Source organism: Gorilla gorilla, chromosome 23 (assembly GCF_029281585.2).
Source record: "Gorilla gorilla gorilla isolate KB3781 chromosome 23, NHGRI_mGorGor1-v2.1_pri, whole genome shotgun sequence".
NCBI classification, from domain to species: domain Eukaryota; kingdom Metazoa; phylum Chordata; class Mammalia; order Primates; family Hominidae; genus Gorilla; species Gorilla gorilla.
This window is the reverse complement of record NC_086018.1, coordinates 18,250,759-18,270,536: the sequence shown is the minus strand read 5'-3', so window position 1 is coordinate 18,270,536 and position 19,778 is coordinate 18,250,759. Positions and strand designations below refer to the sequence as shown.

The 19,778-nt window shown below is 53.4% G+C and overlaps 1 protein-coding gene across 5 annotated transcripts in view; it reads left to right on the top strand.

The window, feature by feature from the left end:
- Window positions 1-17,102, top strand: part of PI4KA (phosphatidylinositol 4-kinase alpha) — a 150,728-nt gene extending 133,626 nt beyond the window's left edge. For 2 of the 5 annotated variants that reach the window (XM_055375015.1, XM_031007555.3), the window contains 14 exons: window positions 3,353-3,473; window positions 5,939-6,068; window positions 6,970-7,040; window positions 10,060-10,132; window positions 10,233-10,303; window positions 11,371-11,480; window positions 11,974-12,078; window positions 12,160-12,285; window positions 13,313-13,433; window positions 13,937-14,096; window positions 14,526-14,681; window positions 14,797-14,886; window positions 15,417-15,500; window positions 16,695-17,102. In XM_055375015.1, the coding sequence (XP_055230990.1) occupies window positions 3,353-3,473; window positions 5,939-6,068; window positions 6,970-7,040; window positions 10,060-10,132; window positions 10,233-10,303; window positions 11,371-11,480; window positions 11,974-12,078; window positions 12,160-12,285; window positions 13,313-13,433; window positions 13,937-14,096; window positions 14,526-14,681; window positions 14,797-14,886; window positions 15,417-15,500; window positions 16,695-16,746 (1,470 nt within the window). In that variant the 3' untranslated portion in view covers window positions 16,747-17,102. Of the gene's footprint in view, window positions 1-3,352; window positions 3,474-5,938; window positions 6,069-6,969; window positions 7,041-10,059; window positions 10,133-10,232; window positions 10,304-11,370; window positions 11,481-11,973; window positions 12,079-12,159; window positions 12,286-13,312; window positions 13,434-13,936; window positions 14,097-14,525; window positions 14,682-14,796; window positions 14,887-15,296; window positions 15,501-16,694 lie in introns of those variants that run through there. The other 3 variants (XM_055375017.1, XM_031007558.3, XM_055375014.2) reach the window with 2 other exon arrangements.
- Window positions 17,103-19,778: the final 2,676 nt, after the last annotated feature.

Genomic DNA, 19,778 nt, shown 5'->3' with positions numbered 1-19,778 from the left:
TTGGTGGTGGCTACCAGAGAAAGGCCGCCTGAAATGATTCTTCTGTGTGTGGTTGTACCAACTCAGGACTCAGCTAGTTTCACTGGTTTCTTTCTTGCTTTCCATTTTCAGGGAATTTTTTTGTTTGTTTGTTTTGTTTTGTTTTGTTTTAGACAGAGTCTCGCTCTGTTGCCCAGGCTGCAGTGCAGTGGCATTCTCGGCTCCTTGCAGCCTCTGCCTCCCAAATTCAAGCAGTTCTCCTGCCTCAGCCTCCCAAGTAGCTGGGATTGAAGGTGCATGCCACCATGCCCGTCTTATTTTTTGTATTTTTAGTAGAGACAGGGTTTCACCATGTTGGCCAGGCTGGTCTCAAAACTCCTGACCTCAGGTGATTCACCTGTCTTGGCATCCCATAGTGCTAGGATTACAGGCATGAGCCACTGCGCTCAGCCAGAATTTTTTTTTTTTTAGACAGAGTTTCGCTCTTGTTGCCCAGGCTGGAGTGCAATGGTGTGATCTCAGCTCACTACAACCTCCGCCTCCCAGGTTCAAGCCCTTCTTCTGCCTCAGCCTCCCAAGCAGCTGTGATTACAGGCATGTGCCACCACACCTGGTTAATTTTTTTAATTAATTAATTAATGGCTAGGCGCAGTGGCTCACGCCTGTAATCCCAGCACTTTGGGAGGCTGAGGCGGGCGGATCACGAGGTCAGGAGATCGAGACCATACTGGCTAACAGGGTGAAACCCCGTCTCTACTAAAAATACAAAAAATTAGCCAGGCGTGATGGCGGGAGCCCGTAGTCCCAGCTACTTGGGAGGCTGAGGCAGGAGAAAGGCATGAACCCGGGAGGCGGAGCTTGCAGTGAGCCGAGATCATGCCACTGCTCTCCAGCCTGGGCTACACAGTGAGACTCCGTCTCAAAAAAATAATAAATATTTATTTATTTATTTATTTATTTATTGAGACAGAGTCTTTGTTGCCCAGGCTGGAGTGCAGTGGCACGATCATGGCTCACTGCAACCTCCATCTCCCAGGTTCAAGTGATTTTCCTGCCCCAGCCTCCCAAGTAGCTAGGATTACAAGCGTGCACCACCATGCCTGGCTAATTTTTATATTTTTAGTAGAGACAGGGTTTCACCATGTTTGCCAGGCTGGTCTCGAACTCCTAACCTCAGGTGATCCACCTGCCTTGGCCTCCCAAAGTGCTGGGATTACGGGCGTGAGCCACCACACCTGGCCTAATTTTTTGTATTTAATAGAGATGAGGTTTCACCATGTTGCTCAGGCTGGTCTCGAACTCCTGACCTCAGGTGATCCACCTGCCTCGGCCTCCCAAAATGCTGGGATTACAGGCGTGTGCCACCACGCCCAGCCTGGAATATTTTTTAAGTTTAAAAAAATTTATATCACTGTGGCAATACAAATGTATATACATATTTGCTTATACTTTTACAAAAAAAAGGAACAGTAGGCCGGGCGTGGTGGCTCACGCTTGTAATCCCAGCACTTTGGGAAGCCGAGGCGGGTGGATCACAAGGTCAGGAGATCGAGACCATCCTGGCTAACACGGTGAAACCCCGTCTCTACTAAAAATACAAAAAAAGATTAGCCAGACGTGGTGGTGGGCACCTGTAGTCCCAGCTACTCGGGAGGCTGACGCAGGAGAATGGCGTGAACCCGGGAGGCGGAGCTTGCAGTGAGCTGAGATTGCACTCCAGCCTGGGCGACAGAGCGAGACTCTGTCTCAAAAAAAAAAAGGAACAGTAAATCAAAAGTTAATAAAAATGGCCAAAGAGGGAGAGATCAGGATGGAAGTGACAGATATGTACCATATTTAACAATTTTGACTTTGGAACTCTGTCAGTGTTTACATAATTAAAAAGCAAACGTATATTTAAAAACACTACACATTGAACATTCATAGTTTGTCTTTAGATCCATTTGCCGGGTTAGAATTGGGAAACCCAAAGCGAAGACTTCTGCCTGTGTGGTAAGACCACCCCCGACTCACCCAGGTCAAAAATGTCCATCCAAGGGACACTTCACCAGATCAGTAGCCATAGACTCCAGGAGGCTGCCCAGAAAGGCCAGCTCACCTTTTTAAACCTAGGGCATGGAATTAAAACTGGAGTTTCAAAACTTATGGCTCTAGGAACAAAAAAAATTTTTTTTAATTATAAAGAAAAACTGGAGTTACCACTATGAGTGGCGGAAAATGACCAAGAAGGAAGAGGAGGATAGGTCCTTAGGATGGTGACCATAGTTGTGTATATTAGTCCATTTTCACACTGCTATAAAGAACTTCTTGGCCAGGTGCGGTGGCTCACGCCTGTAATTCCAGCACTTTGGGAGGTTGAGGTGGGTGGATCAGCTGAGGTGAGGAGTTAAAGACCAGCCTGAACAACATGGCGAAACCCCGTCTCTACTAAAAATAAATTAGCCAGATGTGGTGGCGTGCGCCTGTAATCCCAGCTACTCAGGAGGCTGAGGCAAGAGAATCGCTTGAACCTGGGAGGTGGAGGTTGCAGTGAGCTAAGATTGTACCACTGCACTACAGCCTGGGTGACAGACGGAGACTCTGTCTCAAAAACAAACAAACAAACAAAAAAACTTCCTGAGACTGGGTAATTTATAAAGGAGGCTTAATTGACTCACAGTTCCACATGGCTGGGGAGGCCTCAGGAAACGGAATCATGGTGGAAGGGGAAGTAGGTCCGTCTTACCTGGCAGCAAGCGAAAGAGAGCAAGTGTGTGTGTAGGAGGAACTGTCAAACATTTATAAAACCATCAGATCTCCTGAGAACTCATTCGCTGTCATGAGATCAACAAGGGGGAACCGTCCCCATGATCCAGTCACCTCCCACCAGGTCTCTTCCTCAACACCTGAGGATTACAATTCAAGATGACATTTGGGTGGGGACACAAAACCTAATCATATCAGTGTGTAAATTTGTGAAGGAGGTATCTCTGCATGTTTCTGGAACCTGTCTATCACTTTGGAAGATTGTTCTAAACAACCAGCTCACAAGTGAGTTTTTAGTACCCAGCCTGCTTTTTCTCGTACTTGACAACCCCAGAAATTGGTTTGAGAGTTGTGCTTCTTAAACCCATGGGAAGACACAGAGGAGACAAAGGCTGACTGTAGCCCTCTTTGCAACCCTGCCCCCCAGGTCCCAGCCCCCAGCCAGCTGGAACTTGGCCTGGCCACTGGCTGGACTCACCATCAATCCTGGAGAGCTTGTCCACACCACTGGAGCCACCGGGCCTTACCCTTGCCTGGTCTACCAAATGCCGGGAGTCAGCAGCTGCTGACAAGGCCCTCCTCGTGGAGAGGGCCGAGCCTGGCTGACAGGGACCTTGCTTTCCTGCAGATGGGCTATGTGCGGGAGTATATTCTGTGGGCAGCGTCTAAATCCCAGCTTCTGGCGCACCAGTTCATCTGGAACATGAAGACTAACATTTATCTAGATGAAGAGGGCCACCAGAAAGACCGTGAGTATTTTGCCCTCCCACAGGCCTCACTTCCTGTCTTCAGTGCACTGCCAAGCACCTTCTACAGCCCCCAGGGCTCTCGCCAGCCTGCACTGCCCCAGCTCACCAGCCCCTCCACTCCCACCCTTTGCTGGGGCACTTCTCACCTTTCAGCACACAGGGGAGCAGGACCCCTCCTTCATGACACCTTTGCTAACTTGCTGTCCGATGCCACCCTGCACTCCCAAGTGCGAGTGAGACCCTTCTGCTCCAGTGGCTGCTTCTGCAGAGTCTCCATGGTCAACACAACTGTGACTGCATGTGAGGAAGGGGCCGTCAGCCCAGGGCAGCGGTTCCCAAATAGCACAGCCTCAGGACCCCTGCACTGTCAGAAATGTTTATTGAGGTCCTCAAAGAGCGCTGTTTAATATGAGCATTAGCTGTCAGTGTTAACGAGGATTAGAGATTAAGACAGAATTTCAGAAAATGTAAGCCCATTCATTACATGTTAATATAAATAACATCTTTTTGGGAAAATAACTTTCCCCAAAAAACTAAAAAGTGAGCCAGAAGAGTGGCATTTCCTTGTAGAAGACGGCTGGATTCTCATTCTCGTTCCGCTTCTGCAGTTGATCTGTTGCAGTGTTGTTTCAGTTGAAGTGAATGTAGTTGAAAAAGGAAGTTGTATGTTAGCAGTCTCTCAGGTCATTGTGGAGATCCTTTCTGATACTGCACCACACTTGAGAAGTGGTAGTTTTTGTTTTCTTTTTTTAGAGGCCGGGTCCCTCTCCCAGGCAGGAGTGCAGTGGCGCAATCACGGCTCACTGCAACCTTGACCACCTGGGCTTAAGCGATCCTCCTGCCTCATCCTCCCAAGTAGCTGAGACTATAGGTGCACGCCACCATGACTGGCTAATTTTTAATTTTTTGTAGCTCAGCCTAGCTTCTTAATGATTACTTGCAGTCCGGGCATGGTGGCTCACGCTTGTAATCCCAACACTTTGGGAGGCCAAGGCAGGAGGATCTCCAAAAAAAAGGTTACTTGCAGTGTGGCATCTTAAACTTGGCAGTAAATTTCTCATGCTGTGTTTTGTTCAAGTCTGCCTACGTCGCACCTGGACCCACAAAAGCTTTTATAACATCAAACAGTGGGCATTTATAAAATATAGGCCAGTGAGTTATGCACATCTTTCAAAGGTTGATGCATTTCTTTGTACAGTGTGGAAAAATCATATTTGTTCACATGCTGCCAGTCTTATCAGAAAGGTTTTTTTTTTTTTTTTTGAGACAGAGTCTTGATTAGTCGCCCAGGCTGGAGTGCAGTGGCGCGATCTCGGCTCACTGCAAGCTCCGCCTCCCAGGTTCACGCCATTGTCCTGCCTCAGCCTCCCGAGTAGCTGGGACTACAGGCGCCCGCCATCACGCCTGCTAATTTTTTTGTATTTTTAGTAGAGACGGGGTTTCACCATGTTAGCCAGGATGGTCTCAATTTCCTGACCTTGTGGTCCACTCACCTCGGCCTCCCAAAGTGCTGAGATTACAGGCATGAGCCACCGCGCCCGGCCCAGAAAGAGTTTTTAAGGGAAGCTGTTGAGCTCACAACAGCAGATCCAAGTTTTCCAAAAAAATGTTTTCAGTTCCTTTGAGTGGAAGATTTATTTTTTGTTCATTTTCAGGAAAACATCTGCCACATCCCTAAGTCTGAATAGCTATATGTTGTCTGTCAGTCATTTCTTCAAGTAAAAACAAAGGTCTGTGAAAAAGGTTAGTCCAGGCTCCAAAATCAGACAAGCTCCAGGTGCTTCTCAGGACAGCGCCTGCCTTAGATGCGGCAAGAGTGCTTCGTGCACGTCCCGTTTCATCACAAAGGATACTTTAAAAGCCAGATGTGGTGATGCGCACCTGTAGTCCCACCTACTAGCTGTAGTCCCAGCAACTCAGGTGACTGAGACAGGAGGATCTCTTGAGCCCAGGAATTTAAATTCAGCCTGGGATTTGAATAGTGAGAGGCACTATTTAATATAGAGCCCCGCCCACTGTGTGCCTCTATTAAAAAAAAAAAAGACATGTATTCAGGGTAGAGATTAGTAAGAATTAGTTTTCATTGCTTCACCTGTGACATTCATAAATGACACGGGCTTTTTTCTCCCAGCGTGTGCAGCAGTGAGGATTCTACGCCCTGTGACATTCCTAAATGACACGGGCTTTTTTCTTCCTGCGTGTGTAGCGTGTGCAGCAGTGAGGATTCCACGTCCACTTGTGCGCTTGGTCCCTGCCTTGAGCTCCGCTTAGGCACCAGCTTAGCTTCCCAGCAGCGTCGGCTGTGTCAGCACAGCAAAAGGGGCACACGGCAGCTGTTATGGTCTCACCAAGCCTGCAGAGCATACTCTGGGCACCGCCAGTCTGGGGCCTGGGAAACAGCGCTGGTATTCCTGAGGGGCCTCTGCCACAGCCACAGAGACTCAGCCTCTTTGTTTCCTTGGCAGCTGACATCGGCGACCTCCTGGAGCAGTTAGTAGAGGAGATCACAGGCTCCTTGTCGGGCCCAGCAAAGGACTTTTACCAGCGGGAGTTTGATTTCTTTAACAAGATCACCAACGTGTCGGCTATCATCAAGTAAGTGCAGTGCTTCGGAAACCACCTTCTGGGATCTCGTTCCAGTCCCTGCAGCTTAACAGAATTGCCTGGGAAGCTTTAAAAATACCCTTGCCTGGCCCCAACCAGATGAATGAGAGTCTCTAGCAGCGGGGCCACTGGTGGTTCTGATGGACAGCCAGGGTGGGTGGGGAAGCACTGCTTGGGGTGAGTCAGGGCTCTTGAAGGTATGGCAGAATGCACGGCCACACCAGTTTCAGGAAACACAGCTTAGTTTCATTCCTGAGGTTTGCGGAATTTAGCACATGACTTCACAATTTGAGGCCACCCTGCCCTCTCCACACTCTGAAGGATCGATCCTCTTGGTGTCAGGAAAACCAGACTGCTTTTGCAGCTCTTGTCATCGTTTTCCTAGACCTTCCATTCATGTGGACCTGACACTATCCTTGGATGTTGGTGGCTTTGTGCATTCATAAGGGATGAAACCCTGGAGTCATCAATGCTGGGCTGTCTCCAATGCTTACGCTGCTCTGACCTTGGTCACTTTGAGGCCCTTTTCTGGGCTGGGTGCTGAGAATAGCAGTGCTGGCAGCTTCTAACCCACGATATGAAGGACGGGAGCTAGCATTTCCTGGGTGGCAGCAGGTGGCAGACATTATTACCCCCACCACCCCCAGCCACACACTCCCGCACACAGCAGGGGCAGAGCCTGCCGGAAAACAGCCCTTCCGGGGCTGTCGGGGATTCTCCATGAGGAATGCAGGGCAAGAATCGCTGCCAGTGGTGCCTGGCTGCACTAGGAGCAGCTAGAGCCGGGAAGAGAGGGACAGAGAGAGCAATCCAGGCAGGAGGGGCCCTGGGCTGTCCCCCAGCAGCCGGTTCCTCCAGGAGACAAAGCAAGAATTTCTTTCCTGTTTCTCAGGCCCTACCCTAAAGGCGACGAGAGAAAGAAGGCTTGTCTGTCGGCCCTGTCTGAAGTGAAGGTGCAGCCGGGTGAGCAGGTGGCTTCTGGAGGCGCAGACCAACCTCTTCCTGCAGGCGGGTGGTGGGGCGTGAAGGCTGCTGCCCTCTCCAGGCACTGCAGGATGTGGACACAGTGGCTTGGCCAGCCCCACACCTGCTTGGGCCCACGGTGCCTGGTGCCCCAGGACCCCAGCCCCTCCCCAGAATCTGCCGCTAGTGAGCGGGAGCTGCTCGTCAGTGGGTGCCCTTCATCTTCCTTGCTGCCTGCTGTTTTTCTGGAGGCTGACACTGACCTCAGTAGCTGTTACTCTAGAAGAGGGTTCCTAGGCTCCAGCATTATAGGAGCAGGTCACACAGACGAGGGGATGGTGGGCCCAGTGTGGGACGGCTCAGGTGTGCTGGGACCCATCAGCACCACCCCCCCACCGCCTCCATGGGAAGTCGCTTCTGGGTGCCTGTGGCTGTGGCCACATGGGAATTCAAGCTGAGCTTTTCAAGAGAAGATGGAAATCCAGACTTCACTGGGCAGCTCTCTCTCCATTTCTTTTTTTTTTTTTTTTTTTGAGATGGAGTTTCGCTCTGTCACCTCAGCCTCCCGAATAGCTGGGACTACAGGCGCCCGCCACCACACCTGGCTAATTTTTTTTGTAGTTTTAGTAGAGTCAGGGTTTCACCGTGTTAGCCAGGATGGCCTCAATCTCCTGACCTTGTGATCCGCCCGCCTCAGCCTCCCAAAGTGCTAGGATTACAGGCATGAGCCACTGTGCCCGGCCTCTCTCTGCATTTCTAACTATTGGCAGAAACTTGTCTTCCAAACTCTGTCTGTCCTGTGCAGATGTTCACAGCGGCTGGTGTCAGCTGTGGAGTGCCCTGCAGGACCCCCGTTTAACCATTTCTTCCCAACACATTGTGTTGAGCTCACACAACAGCACGGCTTCCCAGAGAGGGCAGGACATGTATGCAGGGCCTCTGTTCCCGCATCGGGAAGGCCACAACTGCTGGGGAGGGGCAAAAAGAGCTGGAAGCATTGTACTGCAAGGGGCATGCACAGAAGTCCCCAGCCCCTGGCTCTAGATTGTGTTGACTGAGTCTTGCCCCAGAGGTCAGGGAAGCCAGCAGGGCCCTAGCAGGAGAGCACAGAGGGGCCTGTGTGTGAGCCACAGCCTGGAGCAGGCAGAAGGGCAGGTGAGGAAGAGGAGGAGATGGCATGCCCCCCTCTCCCTGTACCCCACAGCAAGGCCAAGCTTGGCTCCCGTCAAAGCCCACCTCTCAGGACTCAAGGAGCACACATCCCCCTTGGGGACTGGCAGTTCCTTGGCCAGAAACAGGCTTTCCCTTGTCCTCTTATTTCACACATTTACTGAGCACTCACTGAGAAGGGGGAGCCTGGGCCGGGCGCGGTGGCTCATGCCTGTAATCCCAGCACTTTGGGAGGCCAAGGCAGGTGGATCACCGGAGGTCAGGAGATCAAGACCATCCTGGCTAACACGGTGAAACCCCGTCTCTACCAAAAATACAAAAAAATCAGCCGGGTGTGGTGGCGGGCGCCTGTAGTCCCAGCTACTCGGGAGGCTGAGGCAGGAGAATGGTGTGAACCCGGGAGGCAGAGCTTGTAGTGAGCCAAGATTGCGCCACTGCACTCCAGCCTGGATGACAGTGCAAGACTCGGTCTCAAAAAAAAAAAATTAACCAGGCATGGTGGCGCGTGCCTGTAATCCCAGCTACTTGGGAGGCTGAGAACAAGAATCACTTGAACCCAGGAGGTGGAGGTTGCAGTGAGCCGAGATTGCACCACTGCACTCCAGCCTGGGTGACAGAGTGAGACTCTGTCTCAAAAAAGCAAAAACAAGAAAAGAAAAGGCATGACATTAGGTATTGTAGCTGTTAAAAAGATGAGTAAGACATGGTCCCTGAGCTGAAGAAGCTTGAACTCACAGAGATATAAAATAAGCATAAAGAAACAATGTTGGCTGGGCGCGGTGGCTCATGCCTTAATCCCAGCACTTTGGGAGGCCAAGGCGGGTGGATCACCTGAGGTAAGGAGTTCCAGACCAGCCTGGCCAACTTGGTGAAACCCCGTCTCAACTAAAAGTACACAAATTAGCCAGGCGCGGTGGCGGGCGCCTGTAATTCCAGCTACTCGGGAGGCTGAGGCAGGAGAATCGCTTGAACCCGGGAGGCGTAGGTTGCAGTGAGCTGAGACCGAGCCACTGCACTCCAGCCTGGGCGACAGAGTAGGACTCCGTCTCAAAAAGAAAAAAAGAAACGTGTTAGACAAAAGTCCTAAAGGCTGGGAGAACCAAGGACAGTTCATGGACATAGTGACATTTAAGTAAGGCTTTTGAGAGAGTAGTATTCAAATGGGTAAGGAAGGCCAGGCGTGGTGGCTCACACCTGTAATCCCAGCACTTGGGAGGCCAAGACGGGTGGATCACTTGAGGTCAGGAGTTTGAGACCAGCCTGGCCAACATGGCGAAACTCCATCTCTACTAAAAATACAAAAATTAGCCAGGCATGGTGGCAGGCGCCTATAATCCCAGCTACTCAGGAGGCTGAGGCAGAAGAATTGCTTGAACCTGGGAGGCGGAGGTTGCAGTGAGCCAAGATCACACCACTGCACTCCAGCCTGGGTGACAGAGTGAGACTCTATCCAAAAAAAAAAAAAAAAAAAAAGGGACTCCAAGAATGGAGGGCTGTTCAGAGGGTTGCTCAGGCAGGTGGAGGCAGGACAGGCCTCACACGCACCCCCAGAAGCAGTAGGGCTGTATCCATGAGGATGGGGCTCAGTGCTCCTCCAGGAAGAGCATTTCCCAGAAGGTGCAGACTCATTTGGTCGATGGCTGGAAGAGTCGAAGAGTCAAGGAGGACGGACCCTTAGCGGCCACAGAATAATAAGTTAGTGGTGCCCTGGACAAGGACCAGAGGCCCCTCCACAGGGGTGGGGTGTGCCTGCAGGGTGGACACGCGTGTAACATCCGTGTTGGAAACTGACTCTGGCTCACCTGTGGTGACACATGCACTCCCTGTAACTTCCTCTGTCCCTGCACAGGCTGCTACCTGCCCAGCAACCCTGAGGCCATTGTGCTGGACATCGACTACAAGTCTGGGACCCCGATGCAGAGGTGGGTGCCTCACCCTACCCATCCCCCGCTTCCACAGCGTCCGCGTATGAAGTTTTTCTCGGCTGCATCATGGGTGCCACATTCTTTTTGTTGTTTTCAGTGCTGCAAAAGCCCCATATCTGGCCAAGTTCAAAGTGAAGCGATGTGGAGTTAGTGAACTTGAAAAAGAAGGTCAGTAAAGAACCCTGATTTTGTTTGGGAGCTCAGTGCTTTTCCTTGCTAATGCCAGTTTCTTTTGGCATGTGTTAAATTTAGTACAGCTCTCCATAAAAGATGATGTCTGTCCATCTGTCTGCCCTCACTCAGTCAGACCCCTCATTGGGGGATGGCAGGGAGCTCAAATGCACTGACAGATGTGCCACCCCAGAGGTCCGTCTGCCGTGAGTCAGCTGGCATGCTCCAGCAGACTCCTTCCTGAGGCTGAGGGGCCCGGGGCCATTGGGGGTGTTAGTTTCCCGGGGCTACTGTACGGACGATCTCAGTTCTGGAGGCTGGAGTCCATCATCAGGGCCGTGCCCCCTCTGAAGGCTCTGGGCAGGTCACACCTTGCTTCCTCAGCTTCTGGTGGTGTTGCCAGCAGTCCTGGGCTCACCTTGGCCTGCAGATGCTCCACTCCCATCTCCGCCTCCCTCTTCACATGATGATCTCCCTTGAAGGACATCAGTCATTGGATTAGGGACTGTCCTAATCCACTGTGACCTTGTCTTAACCTAATTACATCTGCAAAGACCCTGTTTCCAAATAAGGACACATTGTAAGGTTTGGGGTGAACTTGAATTTTAGGGAGACACTCTTCAACCCAGTACAGACGGTGTGGCCAGCTGTGGAGAGGGGGCTGCCACCCCTTGCAGGGACCTGCCTCCCATGGCCATGTCTGCACACTGGCCCTGAGCCCTCGCAGGACCGCAGTGTACAGACACATTCCTCCTGCCCCCCAGCTCACAGCACCCAACACTGACCCAGGCACACCTGGGTCTTCACTGCAGATGAAATGGGGCTCTGTTTTTAGTTCCATTTCAGCCTAAATGTTCTTAGACTCCAACCCTGGATTCCACCTGCTGTTCCAAGGCTTTCCTTGGGCCCTGCTGGGCTCCTCCTTGGCCTCCTTGGGGTTTTGAAGAAGTGATCCCCAAGATTGCTGGGGTTCCTTTCAGGCATGTGAGAGGACTCATCCCTGGCGCCCTCAGAGGGCTTCTCACTGCCTACAGGCTAACAGCAGCCTCTCTCCCTGCGGGCAGGTCTGCGGTGCCGCTCAGACTCCGAGGATGAGTGCAGCACGCAGGAGGCCGACGGCCAGAAGATCTCCTGGCAGGCAGCCATCTTCAAAGTGGGAGACGACTGCCGGCAGGTAAGCGGGGTCAGGCCTCGAGTAGGCTTGGGGACTGGGCTTGCTGCTCCCCAAGGCTCCAGGCCCGCCAGAGTCCAATCTCATATGCAGAAATGTGAATCTTTTCCTTCTCTTATATGGTTCAGGTGCCACGGGGTAAATTAGGGCTTCTGCAGAACCCAGAGGCCTCTCCTTCCAGCCCCTTTCCCACTGTCCCTGCCATGCCAGTGCCCACCTGAGGGAACTGCCCAGGGGTTGGGTGCCTTATCTCACACACCCACCAGACAGCTCAGCCTCATGCTCAGCCCCATGCTCAGCCCAGGGCCTGGTGGTCCCAGCAGCCTGAGTCCAGCCCCCGGTGGTCAGAAAGGAAGGCCTTCCAGACTCTTGCTCGGCTGTGGTCTCCCCACCTCACTCCATCTCTGGGTGCTCGGCTTTTGCCCTGCATGAGCCAGAAGAGCTGCTGGGGTGCAAGGACGCCAACTGACCGCATCCTGCGCCTCCCGGCTTCCAGGACATGCTGGCCCTGCAGATCATCGACCTCTTCAAGAACATCTTCCAGCTGGTCGGCCTGGACCTCTTTGTTTTTCCCTACCGCGTGGTGGCCACTGCCCCTGGGGTAAGTTCCCTGAGTGGAGCCAGTAGGGCAGCCCTGGGCACCTCGCACCCGGCGTGCCTCAGAACTGGCCTTTCCTCCTAGTGCGGGGTGATCGAGTGCATCCCCGACTGCACCTCCCGGGACCAGCTGGGCCGCCAGACAGACTTCGGCATGTACGACTACTTCACACGCCAGTACGGGGATGAGTCCACCCTGGCCTTCCAGCAGGTAGCCAGGGTGGCCACAGGCCGGGGGAGGTCGTGTGCGCTCCACCCCACCCCAGCCACCCATACCCAGCCTCCACCCACACCCTGCTCTCCTCAGTCATCCTTTGTTAAGGGTTAAAACCAGGGCACCTGGGCCGGGCACAGTGGCTCACGCCTGTAATCCTAGCACTTTGGGAGGCCGAGGCGGGCAGATCACGAGGTCAAGAGATCAAAACCATCCTGGCCAAAATGGTGAACCCTGTCTCTACTAAAAATACAAAAATTAGCTGCGCGTAGTGGCACGCGCCTGCAGTCCCAGCTACTCAGGAGGCTAAGGCAGGAGAATCGCTTGAACCCAGGAGGCAGAGGTTGCTGTGAGCCGAGATTGCGCCACTGCACTCCAGCCTGGGCAACAGAGTGAGACTCCATCTGAAAAAAAAAAAAAACAAAAAAAACAGGGCACCTGGCCGGGCGCAGTGCTCACGCCTGTAATGCCAGCACTTTGGGAGGCCAAGGCGGGCAGATCATGAGGTCAAGAGATCGAGACCATCCTGACCAACATGGTGAAACCCCATCTCTACTAAAAGTAAAAAAATTAACTGCGCATGGTGGTGGGCACCTGTAGTCCCAGCTACTCGGGAGGCTGAGGCAGGAGAATCTCTTGAACCCAGGAGGCAGAGGTTGCAGTGAGCCAAGATCATGCCACTGCACTCCAGGCTAGCGACAGAGCGAGACTCCGTTTAAAAAAAAAAAAAACACCAGGGCATCTGTAAGCCACTTTGGGAGTCAAAAGAATGTAGAGCTGGGCTGGACTCCTTAGAAGAAAGTTAAGTTCTGAGTGTGGGAGGAAGTGCCTGCACCCCCACATCCACAGACAGCCCCTGTCACTCCTGCTGCCGAAGACTGGCTTGTTGATTCCGGCTCTGCCTCCACAGTGGGGGCACAGAGCCAGGGAGAGTGCCCACAGGCCCAGGGATCCTGGGTGTGGGACCAGGGAGAATGCCCACAGGCCCCAGGGCCTTTTTGAGCCCAGGGCGCTCTCTGCACAGGCCCGCTACAACTTCATCCGAAGCATGGCCGCCTACAGCCTCCTGCTGTTCCTGCTGCAGATCAAGGACAGACACAACGGCAACATTATGCTGGACAAGAAGGGCCATATCATCCACATCGGTCAGCCAGCCACAGCGCCACCCTCCTCTCCCTTCACCCCTGGCACCCAGGGGTGGATAGGGATCTCCACCCCACAGAGAGGAGAATGCCCAGGACCACCCTGCCAGGAGTGTCAGGGTCCAGCTCTGAGGTCCGAACTGTCGGGCACCAAGCTGTTCTGCTGTAGAGGGTGCCTGGCCCCGGCCCCGGCCCCAGCCCCAGCCCCAGGGAGCTGGGGCAAGAGCCGCCATTGCTCTGAGTCAGAAGCTGGAGCTGGGCGGAGTGGGGCTCGTCCAGGTTCAGTGCCCCAGCTTGGCTCCTTCCTCCACTTCCTCCCTTCTCTTTCTCTGCCTGCTGCCCCACCACCCACCCCATCACTGTCCCCAAGAAAACACAACCTGCCTGTTGGGGGTGGAGGGGGTGTTCCCTGTTGCAGAGTCCTTTTCCAGTCCTCAAAACAGACCACTCGTCCTTGCCCGCCCTGGCTCCTACCCAGTCACAGGCAGCTCTTTGGGGTTTTGCAGACTTCGGCTTCATGTTTGAAAGCTCGCCGGGCGGCAATCTCGGCTGGGAACCCGACATCAAGCTGACGGATGAGATGGTGATGATCATGGGGGGCAAGATGGAGGCCACACCCTTCAAGTGGTTCATGGAGATGTGTGTCCGAGGCTACCTGGCTGTGCGGTGAGCCTGGGTGAGGGCCAGGGTGGAGGCGGAGGGAGTGTGTGGAACGTTCTGAGGTCCCCTTTAGGATGAAGGGAATCTGGTTCCAGAGAGTGAGGTAGGTGCTAGCAGCCACCTGCTGACCTACACCTGTCCTTTGGTCACCTCTGTCTGCCCACCTGTGCCAGTAAATTCTTGCTCTGGGCATCTGATTCCAACCACCTTCCCCACGATCCTGCCCACGCCTTCAGCCATGGGCTCTCCCTTTCTGGGCATCCCATCCACCCTGTCACCAAAGCCGAGCACCTGCCACCCCACAGGCTACGTGCCAAAGATGGGCTTTGTCCCAGTTTCATATACAGGTCACTTGGCCAAGGCCACAGTCCAACCTGGGTTCATCCCCACTGCCCTGCAGAGAAAGGCAGGTCAGCGTGTCTGCATCCCACCCAGGTGCAGAAGCCATGGCCGGCAGCCTTATGTGGGGGACAGGGCAGGACACTCAGCCTGTCAAGAGTGCGTGTGGGCAGCCCTTGCCTGGGCGGTACGGGTTACCAAGTGCAGCAGATCGAAAGTTGCCTCGGGGACGTGCAAGATGTGGCAGGCGAGGTGGGTGGCAGAAGCCCACACCTGAGGCTGTTGGCATCAGCCAGGCCACAGGACTACAGGCAGGGCCACCACCTAGGCTGGCCTCAGCCCACCGCTCCCTCCTATCTCTCCCCAGGCCCTACATGGACGCGGTCGTCTCCCTGGTCACTCTCATGTTGGACACGGGCCTGCCCTGTTTTCGCGGCCAGACAATCAAGCTCTTGAAGTAGGTTCCTTGGTGGACACGCAGGCCATCTGGGGGACAGTTGTCCATTAGCTGAGGCTCCATCCAAGATAGGTACCTTTCGTGTAATTGTCACTGTGGTTGTCATCTCCTTGGAACCTCAGAGCAGACAGGGTTCCTGGGTGAGGCTCTGCCCCTAGACCACGACTGTGAGGGGCCCCTGCTTGTGCCGGCCACACCAAAGACCCACCCAGGGGCCTCTATTTATGTCAAGGATGCTACGCCCACCCCACCTCCACCCTAAGGTCTGGGGCTGCAGTAGCTTAGCTCCCCAGTGCTTAGATCCCTAATGCCATGGGGCCACTCAGGTGATGCTGGGAAGGGGACAGGGCCCATGATAGGCCAGGCGTGGCCTTCACAGCACCCCATCTTCCAACATGTGGACCCCAAAGGTACATTTCCAGGGCGTGGCTCTCAGCTGAAGTCCGTCCCCATGGAAGACCCTCCTCCCACTGGGCCAGGGAGCCAGCACGGCCCTGCCCATGGCAGCCCTGACACAGCCTCTCCCCCAGGCACAGGTTTAGCCCCAACATGACTGAGCGCGAGGCTGCAAATTTCATCATGAAGGTCATCCAGAGCTGCTTCCTCAGCAACAGGTGAGTGCACCGCCCCCCTGCCTTCACCCACTGCCTCGGTGGCCATTGGGCACCTGCGGGGCCTTGCCTGCACCAGGCGATGAGGATTCTGCTGTCCCCAAGCCGCCCCTCTCATGAAGACCCAAGCCTTGACAGGAACTCTTGAGGAGCAGTGGGGTGCTGGTTTAGGGGGCTGTGGTGTGCCGAGGGGAAGACTTGGCAGAGGCCGGGCCTACCTGGGCAGGGCTTGTGAGGCCGAAGGAGCAATGGGGACACAAGGCCAGGAGTATTAGAACTGAGTTTGGTGTCAGGCCTCCCTCCTCCCAGGAGGGCTGAGGAGTCAGACCCCACTCCTTCCCTGCGCCTGCCTCGGGCTGCTTCATGGGCAGTGACTGGAGGTGCAGGCCGGGCTGCTGGTCACTACTGTGGTGGGAGGAGATGGGTGCAGGGGGCCCTGGGGAGGGCTGGCTCAGGGTCCGAAGGCAGAGCACCGGGCTGACAGGCTCCCTGCTGTGGGAGTCAGAGGTGGCTTTGAGGGGTCCGGCCTGAACAAAGGGAGGATGGCGATCCCAGCAAGTGAGCCATCCCCGAAGGGGGCAGCACTTAAACATGTGGGGTTGCTAAGGCCCTGAGGGGCATGTGGGAGCCCAAGGCTGTGCCATGGGACAGACCACATCCAGACTAGGAGGAGGAGCCCAGGCATGGCCATCTGCATGGGGAACTGCCGGAGGAGCGTGAGCGGAAGCTGAGACCTGCCCCCAGGTGGCGCCTGGGTCCGGCACCCTAACAAGGGCACTGTGGAGGCTGGGCACAGAAGGAGCTCTTGCTCATAGGAAGCACAGAAACCAGGCAGACAGGACCTCAAGAGGGGCTGGGGCAGGGCGAGAAGGGGCTCTCCCGAGGTGCGAGGAGAGTGTACAGATCCCTTGGAGGCATCTGGCCAGGACGAGCCAAGGGGCCTGAGGCCCATGTGGCAGAGCAGTGGCTCCCACGGATGGAGGCGGTTTGGCTGAGGAGCATGAGGTGGCCTCGGAGGCCCCCGGGTTGGAGCAGGAGATGTGGTCACTGGGTGGGGGAGGGCACGCCTGGGACATTTGTACCTTCAGGTGCTGCGCAGCCATAAGGGGCTGATTGGACAGGGAGGGCTCCCTGCGGGGAGGGACCCCAGACCCTGCTGGCTCCTCGCATCTCCGTTCACTCTTCTTGGCCTTTCAGGAGCCGGACCTACGACATGATCCAGTACTATCAGAATGACATCCCCTACTGAGGAGGGGACCTTCGAGGCCCTCTGCCCCATGTGCCCTCGAAGCTGCCCCACAATCACGGAGCCCTGCGACCTCCCCGCCCTGCCGCCACATGCAGTGGAGGAGAGGCCTGTGGCCCAAAGAACCTGGTAGCGCCTCCTGGGGCAGCACGTGGGTGGCACAGCCTTGGTAATGCCATGGACTGCAGCGACAATCATTGGATGGTGCTGTCTATGCACAGGTGTGAGTCCTCTGTTTGCACTGGACATATTCCCTACCTGTTTTATTTCATAGGTACATGAAGTATTGTGTATAAAAAAAGAGATAAGATTTAACCAACATCAACAAAATAAAAACCCAAAATAGTGCTGTGTTGGAATCTGTGAGGTTTTGTGTCAAGTCCTAAGTCCACCTTCAGCCAAAGGGCAGTTCCTGGATTTGCCCCTAGAGAGGGGGGCCCAGCGTTGGCTGCACTCAAAGGCTGGGGCCGAGGAGCACGGGTTGTGGCTTAACAAACATGAGATTCCCACAATCTCACCACGGCATAGGTGCACCAAAACACACATTGTGTTTGTCCTGACTGCTGTCTGCACGCTCCAAAACTGTCTCCCTCAGGGCTGCCGTGGGGGCCTGTCTGTGGCTCTCCGCAGCATCTTCCCACTGCTCTAGTCTTTCCCTCTTGCTTGTTTTGAAGTGCTGTGCTCTGGAACTCCAAAATCTTTGTGTGACTAGACCCAGCAAGCATCTACTCCCATCCACTGAGGCCCTGCATCTGAAGCAGATAGGAATAAAGACCTGAAACAAAAGAGAAACTCCAAAAGATCAGCTAAACAGGAGCAGGTAAGAAGAGAAAATCAGTGATCAGAACAGTGAAATGACCAAACATGCAGTGTGAAGGAAAGGAAAGCCAAGCGGGGTGGCTCCTAATCCCAGCACTTCAGCAGGCCAAAGCGGGAGGATTGCTTGAGCCCAGGAGTTCAACACCAGCATAAGCAACATGGGAAGACCCTGTCTCTACAAAAAAATTTAAAATTAGCCACATGGTGGTGCATGCCTGTAGTCCCAGCTACTCAGGAGGGTAAGAAAGATAGGATCACTGGAGCCGAAGAGCAAGACTCCAGTGAGCTATGATGGTACCACTGCACTCCAGCCTGGGTAACAGGGTCAAAAAAAAAAAAAAAAAGTTGAATGAAAAGCTCCAGTCAACTTTTTCTTTTTTTTTTTTTAGTCGGAGTCTCACTCTGTCGCCCAGGCTGGAGTGCAGTGGTGTGATCTCTGCTCACTGCAACCTGTCTCCCAGGTTCAAGCAATTCTCCTACCTCAGCCTCCTAAGTAGCTGGGATTTCAGCTGCACGCCACCACACCCAGCTAATTAATTTTTGTACTTTTAGAAGAGAAGGGGTTTTGTCATGTTGGCCAGGCTGATCTTGAACTCCTGGGTTCAGGTGATCTGCTCGCCTCGGCCTCCCAAAGTGCTGAGATTGGAGCCACTGTGCCCGACCCCAATCAACTTCTAATGGGATTTCCAGAGTTGAAAAACACAAATATTCAGCTTTAGGAAGCACAGTTGAGTCCTGAGCAGTACAAATAAAAATATAGGCTGGGCACAGTGGCTCACATGTGTAATCCCAGCACTTTCAGAGGCTGAGGTGGGTGGATTGCTGGAGTCCAGCAGTTTGAAAACAGCCTGAGCAACATGGCGAGACCCCATCTCTACAAAAAATACAACAATTATCCGGGCATGGTGGCACAAGCCCGTAGTCCCAGCTACTCAGGAAGCTGAGGTGGATCGCTTGAGCCCAGGAGGTGGAGGTTGCAGTGAGCCAAGATCACACCATTGCACTCCACACTGGATGACAGAGTGAGACTGTCTTAATAAAAAATATGAGTCAGCATATAAGTTAAAAGGAGTTTTAAAAGATACTAATCCAAAAGAAGGCAGAAAAGGAGAAACAGACTTACCAGCCCAATTTAAAAGTCAGGGATTATAAACATGAATTGAAGAAGTGAGACCCAGTTAGGTGCTGATTATAACCAAAGCACTTTACATATGAAGACAGATCTAAGATAAAAATAACAGATGGAAAAAAGACTGGCCATCCATAATCAAAATGTGTATGGCTGTTTATGAAGGGGCATTTCACAATAAGCAATTGACGGCGCTACCAACAAGAAAGTAAACACAGGAGCCCTGAACAAGCCTGTCACTCACCTGGACCTGCTGGGTATTTAGAACACACTCTGTCGGCCTGGCATGGTGGCTCATGCCTGTAATCCCAGCACTTTGGGAGGCCAAGCCAGGTGGATCACAATGTCAAGAGATCAAGACCATCCTGGCCAACACAGTGAAACCCTGTCTCTGCTAAAAATAGAAAAATTAGCTGGGCATGGTGGCATGCATCTGTAGTCCCAGCTACTCGGGAGGCTGAAGCAGGACAATCACTTGAACCCAGGAGGTGGAGGTTGGAGTGAGCCGAGATTGCACACCACTGTACTCCAGCCTGGCCACAGAGCGAGACAACGTCTCAAAAAAAAAAAAAAAAATCACTCTGTCAACAGCAACAATACACTTTCTTCTCAATGTTCATTACAAGCTTTGTGCTGGGCCACAAAACAAGTCTCAGTAAATGAGACTTAAATTTTAATTTAAAATTAAAATTCAATTTTAAATGAGAATTAAAATCACGCAGAGTGTATTCTCTGGCCACAGTGGAAATTAGGACTCAGTAAGATATCTGGAGAAAATGTTGGCCAGGCACGGTGGCTCATGCCTGTAATCCCAGCACTTTGGGGAGGCCAAGGTGGGCGGATCACGAGATCAGGAGATCGAGACCATCCTGGCTAACACAGTGAAACTCTGTCTCTACTAAAAATACAAAAAATTAAACGGGCATGATGGCGGGCGCCTGAAGTCCCAGCTACTTGGGAGGCTGAGGCAGGAGAATCGCTGGAACCCGGGAGGCAGAGCTTGCAGTGAGCCGAGATCATGCCACTGCACTCCAGCCTGGGCACAGAGCAAGACTCCGTCTCGAAAGAAAAGAAAAAAAAAAAAAAA